Source organism: Panthera uncia, chromosome F1 (genome assembly GCF_023721935.1).
Source record: "Panthera uncia isolate 11264 chromosome F1, Puncia_PCG_1.0, whole genome shotgun sequence".
NCBI classification, from domain to species: domain Eukaryota; kingdom Metazoa; phylum Chordata; class Mammalia; order Carnivora; family Felidae; genus Panthera; species Panthera uncia.
The window spans coordinates 43,420,088-43,430,480 of record NC_064813.1 but is presented as its reverse complement, the minus strand read 5'-3'; the positions used below and the strand labels follow the sequence as shown (position 1 = coordinate 43,430,480).

Genomic DNA, 10,393 nt, shown 5'->3' with positions numbered 1-10,393 from the left:
GGAAAGATTTGAGAAATGACAGCTTCCAATGCATATGAATAAAGGATTACACGAGAAAAAAACAAACAGGTTTTTCTGGGGTGGGCCACTGTGGCCTTGGCAGTGAGCCTGTGGAGGTGTCTTTATATCTGGGCCAGTGTATTTGCTGATGCTGATTTTTTTTTTTCTAGTAATTTTACATTTACGGAAGAGTTGCAAAGATAGTGTAGAGTTCTTATCCAGCTTCCTGTAACGATAACGTTTTTTATAACCAGAGTACAGGTATCAAAAGTAAGGAATTAACATTGGCACAGTCCTATGAATACAATTGTAGACTTTCTTCATATTCCCCCAGTTTTTCCATGAAATGTCTTTCCATACCACTTTGCATATAAATGTTGTCTTAGTCTCTGGTCTGTGACATTTTCTTGGTCTTTCTTGGTCTTTCATTGCCTTAACACCTTTTTCTTCATCATCTACATCATCATCCTCTCTTTTAATTCTGTTTTTCATTATTTATTTTTGAAAAGGAGAGGATGTCAGTGGGCAGAGGCAGAGAGAGAGCGAGAGAGAGAATCCCCCAGCATGGGACTCAATCCATGTGCCCCGGGATCATGACCTGAGCTGTAACCAAGAGTCAGACGCTTAAGTGACTGAGCCACCCAGATGCTCCTAAGTTATTTTGATAGTTTTCTTGAGATATATTTTACATACTACAAAATCCACTAACTCCAAAGGTACATTTCGGTGATTTGTAGTGTATTTTTACAGAGTTGTTCAGCCTTTAAACATAAATTAGGAAGTATTCATAGGAACAGTTCCGAGAAATCCAAAGCCCCCTCACCTCACAAACCTTTTCTCCTAGAAGTAACCGTAGCATTTGATGCATACATCCTCGTCAGCCTTCTTGAATACACGTATATGTGTGCTTATGAAAACGTACAGTTTTGTTGTGTATGGTTAAAAATACAACCAAATGGAATTATGCTTTACCTGTATTGTTTTTTCACTTAAGATCGTGGGGACATTTTCCAGGTCAGCAAGCTCAGGGACGCTGAGCCTTCTTCCCTGCTGTGTGGTGATGGAAGAGGTCCTCTCCGAGTGGACCTTGTGGTCACCTCCAGTGTGTCTTCATCACAAACAATATCTTTTTTTTTTCTTAATGTAATTTGTTGTCAAATTGGCTAACATACAGTGTGTACCGTGTGCTCTTGGTTTTGGGGGTAGATTCCCATCGTTGATTGCTTACATACAATACCCAGTGCTCATGCCAACAGTTGCCCTCCTCAATGCCCATCACCCATTTTCCCCTTTCCCCAGCCCCCTCCCATCAACCCTCCATTTGATCTCTGTATTTAAGAGTCTCTAATGGTTTGCCTCCCTCACTCTTTGTTTGTAACTATTTTTTCCCCTTCCCTTCCCCAATGGTCTTCTGTTAAGTTTCTCAAGTTCCACACGAGTGAATATATATACATATATATATATATGTATATATATATGTATATATATTCCTCTTATCCATTCATCAGCTGGTAGACATTTAAGCTCTTTCCATGATTTGGGTATGTTGAAAGCTCTGTTGTAAACATTGGGGTCCATGTAACCCTATGAATCAGCACTCCTGTATCCTTTGGATAAATTCCTAGTAGCGCTATTGCTGGGTTGTAGGGTTGTTCTATTTTTAATGTTTTGAGGAACCTCCACATTATTTTCCAGAGTGGCTGCACCGCTTGGCATTCCCACCAGCAGTGCAAGAGGGTTCCCATTTCTCCACATCCTCGCCAGCATCTGTTGTTTCCTGAGTTGTTAATTTTAGCCACGCTGATGGGTGTGAGTTTGTATTTTGATTTGTATTTCCCTGATGATGAGTGGTGGTGAGCATCTTTTCATGTGTCTGTTGGCTATCTGGATGTCTTCTTTGGGAAAAGTGTCTATTCATGTTTGCTGCCCATTTCTTCACTGGATTATTTGTTTTTTAGGTGTTGAGTTTGGTAAGTTCTTTATAGATTTTGGATACTAATCCTTTATTCAATATGTCATTTGCAGATATCTTCTCCCATTCCATTGGTTGCCTTTTCATTTTGTGGATCGTTTCCTTTGCAGTGCAGAAGGTGTTTATCTTGATGAGGTCCCCGTAGTTCATTTTTGCTTTTAATTCCATTGCCTTTGGAGATGTGTTGAGCAAGAAATTGCTGCGACTGAGATCAAAGAGGTTGTTGGCTGCTTTCTCCTCTAAGGTTTTGATGGTTTCCTGTCTCACATTTAGGTCTTTCACCCATTTTGAGTTTATTTTTGTGTATGATGTAACCAAGTGGTCCAGTTTCATTCTTCTACGTGTTGCTATCCAGTTCTTGCAGCACCATTTGCTAAAGAGACTTTTTTCCATTGAATATTCTCTCCTGCTTTGCCAAAGATTAGTTGGCCATACACTTGTGGGTCTTATTCTGGGTTCTGTATTACATTTGTCTATGTATCTGTTTTTGTGCCGATACCTGGTCTTGATGATTACAGCTTTGCAGTAGAGGCTAAAGTCTGGGGTTGTAATGACTCCCACTTTGGTTTTCTTTTTCAATATTACTTGGGCTGTTCAGGGTCTTTTGTGGTTCCATACAAATTTGCTCTGAGAAGAATGCCGGTGCAATTTTGATTGGGATGGCATTGAATGTGTAGATTGCTTTGGGTAGTGTTGACATTTTAACAATATTTATTCCTCTAATCCGTGAGGATGGAATGTTTTTCCATTTCTTTGTGTCTCGTTCAATTTCCTTCATAAGTTTACTATGGTTTTCAACATACAGGTCTTTTACATCTTTGATTAGGTTTATTCCTAGGTATTTTATGGTTCTTGGTGCAATTGTAAATGGGATGAATTTCTTGATTTCTCTTTCTGTTGATTCATTATTGGTGTATAGAAACGCAACTGATTTCTGTGTATTGATTTTGTACCCTGTGACTTTGCTGCCTTTATGTATCAGTTTTAGCAGCCTTTTGGTGGAGTCTTTCGGGTTTTCCATATAGAGTATCATGTCCTCTGTAAAAAGTGAAAGTTTCCCTCTTCTTTGCCAGTTTTGATGCCTTTTATTTCATTTTGTTGTCTGATTGCTGAAGCTAGGACTTCCACAACTGTGTTAAACAATAGTGGTGAGAGTGGACATCCCTGTCGTGTTCCTAATCTTTGGGCTGGTGGGGGGGATGGAGGAGATCTCCATCCCCCCCGCCCCCGCCCCCCCCCCCCCCCCCCCCGCCCTCTGGTAACCAACAGGTTTTTCTCTATAGTTAAGTGTCTGTTTTTTTCTTTTTCTTTTTCCCACTATGTTTTGTTTCTTAAATTCCACATATGAGTGAAATCATATGATATTTTTCTTTCTGTGACTGATTTATGTCACTTAGCAATTATACTCTCTAGCACTATCCATGTCATTGCAAATGGCAAGATTTCATTCTTTATTTATGGCTGGGAAATATTCCATTGTGTGTGTGTGTGTGTGTGTGTGTGTATTATAAATATATATGTACGTCATACATGTATATGTATTCCATTATGTATATGTATATGTATACCGTATGTGAATGTATGTGTCTATGTTATATGTATGCCACCCTCTCTTTATTCATTTATCAGTCACTAGACATTTGGGCTATTTCCCTAATTTGGCTGTTGTTGCTACTATAAACATTGGGGTGCATGTATCCGTTTGAATTAGTATTTTTATATCCTTTGGGTAGATACCTAGTAGTACAGTTGCTAGATTGTAGGGTAATTCTATTTTTAACTTTTTGAGAGACCTCCCTACTGTTTCCCAGAGTGGCTGCACCAGTTTGCCTTCTCACCAACATTGCCAGAGGATTTCCCTCTCTCCACATCTTCACCAATACCTGTTGTTTTCTGTGTTGTTTATGTTAGCCAATCCGACAGGTGTGCGGTGATACGTCATTGTAGTTTTGAGTTGTACTTCCCTGATGTTGAGAGATGTCGAGCATCTTTTTATGTGTCTGTTAGCCATCTGGATGTGTTCTCCGGAAAAAGGCGTATTCATGTCTTCTGCCCGTTTCTTACCTGGATTATTTGTTGTTTGGGTGTTAAGTTTATATCTTGTTGTTGGGTGTTGAGTTCCTTATATGTTTTCAGTATTATTCTTATGAAATTTTAAAAGATTGGAATTATTGAGAGTACATCTCAGACCAAACAAAGTTAAGCAAGAAATCAGTGTAAAAGATAACTAGAAGAACCCCAAGTTACCAGAAATCGACACCATAGAAGACAATCTTTTAAAAAATTAAAGCAGGACTTCTAGCTTTTGTGGTGTGATGAGCTTGGTGAACTCACTGAGCTTACTGAGGACATTAAGAAACAGACTCACACATTACCAGTTGCCTGATTTAAGACAAAAGTCAGAGTGAAGCAGTGTAGTAGGAAGGAGGTGATATTTTCAGGAAATATTGCCCGAACAGTTGGATAGCTGTATTTTAAAAATATGTCTGTCGCTCTTAGTACCAGATACCATACACAAAATCAAATGAGTTGTAAATGTGAAAGAGAAAACAATGCTTTTAGGGGAAAACATTATTGCATCCTAGGACTAGGCAAGGATGTCTTAAATATGACACGAAAGGTACTAATCCAAACGGGAAACAATTTTAAATTTAATTCAATATTAAAATTAAGAAAACCTCTTTAAGTTTATTTATTTATTTTGAGGGAGAGAGTGAGTGTACATGCACAGGCACGTGCCGGGGGGGGGGCGGGAGGGGCAGAAGGGCAGAGAGGGGGAGAGAGAGAGGGAGAGCGAGAATCCCAAGCAGTCTTCACATTCATAGTGTGGAGCCTGATGGGGATTGAACTCAGGAACTGTGTGACATCATGACCTGAGCCAAAACCAAGACTCGGATACTTAACCAACTGAGCCACAGGTGCCCCAAGAAAATTATTTTTGTTGTAAGCTCCAAACATTTTCTTTTTGTCCATTGCAATGATTCTATCCCGTGACATTAACAAGGACTGTCTCTGCTGTGGCTACAGCCATAGACATGCAAGGCGACTAGTGACCCAGAATTCTTTTCTGCTTACACGTGTCAGTGAATTCAGCCTAAATTTGTGGTTTGAACCCTCTGAAAACGTGTCCAGCTTCCAAAGCTGGCTACCAACTTCCAAAGCAGGCTTGGAGAATACGTGTGAAAAAATTACACCCAAGCATAACTATGAAAACCAAACATCTAACTGTTCAATTTAAAATGAAGAAATTCTGCTCAGTGAAAAACATGTAACACTGAGCAAATAGCCAGCCCATCGACGGAGAAAATATTTATAGTACATATGTCCAAGAATGTACGAAGAGTATAGAAAGAATTCCCTCAATGAGGTAAGTAAAAGACAGATAACTCAGCAGAAAAGACTTGCATAGACAATTCACCCAAGAGGATACCTAAATGACCAGTTGCTACAAGCGAGTTCTCCACTTCACTTGTCATCGGGAAAAGGCATATTAAAGCCACAAAGAAGTACTGCTCTGTGTTCACCAGAACGGCTAAAATCGCACAGATTGGAGACATCAAGGGTGCTGAGGATTTGGAGCAACGCATACACTGCTGATGGCACACCAGTTAGCAGAATCCTTTTGGAAAACTCTCTGATGTTACCTGGTACACGTAAACGTATTCACGCGCCGTGTCCTACCATTTCACTCCTCAGTATGTACTCATCAGGAATGACGACCTGTCTTTACCAAAACCTCATAATAGGCTCATAGCGGCACTACTTCTGTTAGCTGCAAACGAGAATCCACCCAGATGCCCAGTGGCAGGCACACAAATAAAACGAGATATGTTCAAAGAATTGAACATTACACGCCCTAAGAATTAATGATCCGCAATTAAACCCAACAGCGTGGTTGAATGACACACGGTTTTTCACGAAAGGCTCTGAATACTAAAGACTCAGGATCTGATCTCTCAGCTGCTGCAGAGTACCAGACAGGCAAATGGACTCCATGTTCCCAGAGATCCGGAGAGGGGTCACCCTGTGTGTGGTGAGAGGAGGGCGAGAGGGACTGACTGAAGGGACAACCGGGGCTTCCCTGAGACCTAGTGCTGCGCGGTTTCCTGAGCTCGGTGCTGCTGCAGAGGCGTCTTCACCTTCTGGAGATTAAGCAGACCCTTTGCTTCCCTTCTCTTCATGCTTATCGTATTTCAACATAGAGTTTTAACAATCCAGCATTCCAGTTTCTTGAGTTTTGAATTGTTAAACTCATTTGTGTCCAATGAGAGTGATCCTGTTGTTTCACACACGTATGTGACACGTCCTTAAAAGAATAAGTGCATGGTTTGTGGAAAAGCAGGTCCCAAATATCAACCAGCACTGCACTCTTGGCAAAGTTCACTCACGTTGTCTGGGTCTTGTTTGTGAAAGCGTTGCCTAACGTCAAGCTCTGTAAATGATTTCTTTTAAAATTTTTTTAATGTTTATTTATATTTGGCGGGGGGGAGGGCAGAGAAAGAGGGAGACTGAACCTGCAGCAGGCTCCAGGCTCTGAGCTGTCAGCACAAAGCCTGGCTTGAGGCTCGAACCCATGAGCTGGGAGATCATGACCTGAGCTGAAGTTGGATGCTTAACCAAATATGCCACCCAGACACCCCTGTAAATGATTTTTAAAGGTGCTTTTATTGTTTTATCTTTTGAAGTTTACACACAATAGATCTGAATGGGTTTGAATAATTAGAGAGTTAATGAAATCCGAAGTATATCACCGGTTACTGCCTTGCACATTCCAAGAACCTGAACATGTTCCAACTTAGAACAGCCTGGGTTTATAAAAACAAAAGTGGGTCACAGCGTTAACATTCAGTGGGAGTGCAGTGGGAGTCTGATTCCAACTCTGGCATTGCTGGGGCTTGTGATTGATTTTTTTTTCTTTTACTTTGCAAAAGTTTCTGATGGGCGGAGCATCTAGTAATCCCTTACATTCCCAAACTGTGTTTCAACTTCCTTTTGGAGCAAGTGCTTTGCTGCTCTAATCACAGCTTTTAGCAGAAGAGCAGCTGACATAGTGTGAGCAGTGTCGGCTATTAAATGTGCCCCTAAAGGATCCTCAAAATGAGATTTTCAGCACAGGTTGTTTGGCTTATGTGGTGGACTGTTTGTGTTGCAGAAGGTAAGACGGAAAAAAAGAAAGCCTTTTCTGTGTTATAAAACATTTTCTGTTCTGCTTTTCACAGTGGTAATAGGAATTTGATGTAGATTGTGATTTAATTACTGTTCTGTAGCTTAGTGTGTGAGTGGCTTTTGACATTGTTAAGTTTCAAAAAATAGAAGCAGCTTATTTAGATGATGTGATTATTCGTCATAATTTTATTTAATGTAAAAATTCAAAACAAGTTTTAATATTTTGAATGCTGTAATATAAGCATTTCCCTTGTAATTATCATAAAACATAATTTACTCTTTTTGCTTAGAATTTTTACCCAAATGCTTTCTGTGAAAGTATTAAGAAGCATATGAACATATATAGAACCAGAACAGAAATTAGACAATAGAAACCTTCAAATCATCTAATGACTAGATTTATCTCAGATATAGATGTTAACTCTTTCTAAAGAAGAATCCCTTTAGCATTTACAACTGTTATTGTCACGGCCTTAAAAGTCTGATAGACAAGCAAGCATTACTTGTACCTTTGGCATGAATATATCATATAAATTTGAAAAAAATGAATATGCAATGTTTATAACATCCAAATATTCTCATGGGTGTTTGCCTGTGGTTGTATTTGAGGTATATTCTAGAAGACCAGTCTAAAGACTATTCTTAAGAGAATAGTGAATATGAATGTAGAAGTTTTTATTTTCTGGCATTAGTAAGGCGATTTCTAGACATATAATTACATTTAATTCGAACACTACTTCTCAAGAGATTAAAAAGTTTCTTTGGATGGAATTTGGTTTCTAGTTCATGATAGGAAACTGTGTGATACTATTTGATTTACTTTTTTTGAATGACATTTTTAAAACAAATGAGTTACCTATCATTCATAAATTTCCAAAACATTTCACTAAGTCAACAAGTTTTTTTGAATGCTTGCTTCCTGTCAGCCTCTAAGCATTGAAATATACCAACAAATAACACTAAAGCTCTGTCATTGATGCTCTTTCAATTTAGAAAATGAAGGCAGGTATCTCTCTTTAATTATATTCCTCAGTTATTTTTTTAAGGTTTATTCAAATATGCTTAATTTTTTTTTTTTCTGAGACACGGAGTGTTTTTAGTTTCACAGTCTGATATGCTATTGCTTGATTTTTAGTTCAGAAACCTTATATCCAGCCACCTTTTAAACTAGCTATACAATCGTATTTACTGCATATGTAAATATTGCAGTGTGTATTCAAATGTAAAATATTATTGTATTGGCAAAGAGTTCCAGAACACTCTTAATGCTACAAACCATTACAAACATCTTTTTCTGTACACGAGTGTTTCTGTCTTTTCTTTAGCAGGAGTATGTTCAGTGTCTCAATATTTACATACTGTTTGCCTAGGCTTTATGTGGACATCATTTGTCATGTAAGGAAGATTTGTTTTCTTTCCAGCTCATGTTTAAAACTCAAGAATTGATGCCTAGTTTAATTAAACTGTTTCAGTGATTACAAAGCGGAATTTGAAACTTTAAAATCGGGTGTTATAAAGCATGTATTACAAATTAAGTAATACTGATGTAAACTCCTTACTTACATAATTGATTCCAGCCGACTCATTTCACCTGTATTTTCTATTTCATCAAAACGTGTTTAAATGTGGCATCCGTTTCTGCTGGTGAATTGGGCATTAGCACTCTGCACACTATCGTGAGACTGACTGTAAATCTGGCTAAGTCCTAATAGAGAAACTGTAACATTACTATTTAAAGTATTTAAAGCAATACTTTAGCCTCATGATTTTCCCAAAAGCGCACATGATGCACAAGTGAGTAGAAAAAAATCACATGAATTTTCAGCAGATGTAGAACTGTGATTTATTCCTTGTTTGCCAAAAAGTTCTAAAACTGGTTTGAAATGCCAATTCCATCAGTCTACCATACCTAACAGAAATTTCACTCAACAAAGTAACCTTACTCATTAAAAATATCCATATATCCTTCAATAGTTGCCTCTGGTTTTATTTCCCATGTAGAAATAAATATGAAATAGTAAATTGAGATATTGAGAAATACCAAATTGAATAGTGAATGGTAAATTGAGGAACTGAGCAGACAGTTTGGAACACCAGCACAATCTGCTTTACTCAACCGGTCTTAATGTTTTAGCATTTCATAAATTGCCTCTGTCCTGTTCAGAGTGAACATTCCTCAGAAAATCCTCCTCACTCTAAAGAGGAATGATAGCCCATAGGAAGAATTTATTGGCCCAAGTTTCATGGAGACCAGTTAGTACCTTTTCGATGCAATAGGCTCTCTGCTTTGCCATTGCCAGGCGTGTAGAAACATTAGTTGTTTTCCTTGTAAAACATCGCAGTTGGACGAATCACCACAGGCTGCTAAGAACTGGTCATATTCACAGGACAAAGTTTAGAATTACAGTCCCTCAATCTTACCACATAGTAGTTTCTGTTTCCCGGAATATATTATGACCAGCTTTTCATGTAGACCGTTTAGTCTTCGGGTCTACAAAGAGTATAATCTTTGAAATTAGCCACAGCCCAGAAATTCCTGGCTGAGAAATGTGAATAAATTAAAAACCTACTAAACCTACTAAAATTTTGTTTGGAGAGATGTGGGTGTTACCTAATTGTGGAGGTTTCAAGGGTCAAAAATAATCTTTCAGGAGTAAAATATAGATCAAAGCTAGAGAGGTTCTCTTCTATCAGAAAACAAAGTAAAACAATTTTTTGTGTATTGTTTCAAGTACAAGATGGTTTCCAATTTTAGAGTTAACCCTCAAATGGAAAAAATAATTGACGTTATCAATCGTAAGAATTACTTATAAATTAATTAAAAGTACTATTTTATAAAGATGTGTATGAATGTTATACATACTTATGTAATCCAGAAAACTTGAGGTAGTGGCGTTTAATCCCGAACCCTGTGTTTCAATGCCAATATGATAAATAGGAATTCGCCTTCTGCTGTCAAGCAAACTCCAGTTTTTAGAAGTATTTGTGTGATGTTTACCTATATGGTGTGATTTAAAGTTGTGCAGTGGTCACTTGCTTTCAGTATCCTCTCTTCTTTGAAATGTGGTAGGGGCACCTGGGTGACTCCTTAGGTGAGGCATCCAACGCTTGATTTTAGCTCAGGTCATGATCTCACAGTTTGTGTCATTGAGCCCCACAGCAGGCTCTGTGCTGACTACTGGGAGCCTGCTTGGGATATTCTCTCTCTCTCTCTCTCTCTCTCTCTCTCTCTCTCTCTCTCCCTCTCTCCCCCCC

The 10,393-nt window shown here is 38.5% G+C and overlaps 1 protein-coding gene across 1 annotated transcript in view; it reads left to right on the top strand.

Moving 5' to 3' along the window:
• CFH (complement factor H) overlaps nucleotides 1-10,393 on the top strand; it is a 227,870-nt gene that overhangs the window by 116,305 nt on the left and 101,172 nt on the right. Inside the window, exon 15 of the mRNA XM_049635060.1 lies at nucleotides 7,056-7,127. Coding sequence (XP_049491017.1) covers nucleotides 7,056-7,127 — 72 coding nt within the window. The remainder of the gene's footprint in view (nucleotides 1-7,055; nucleotides 7,128-10,393) is intronic.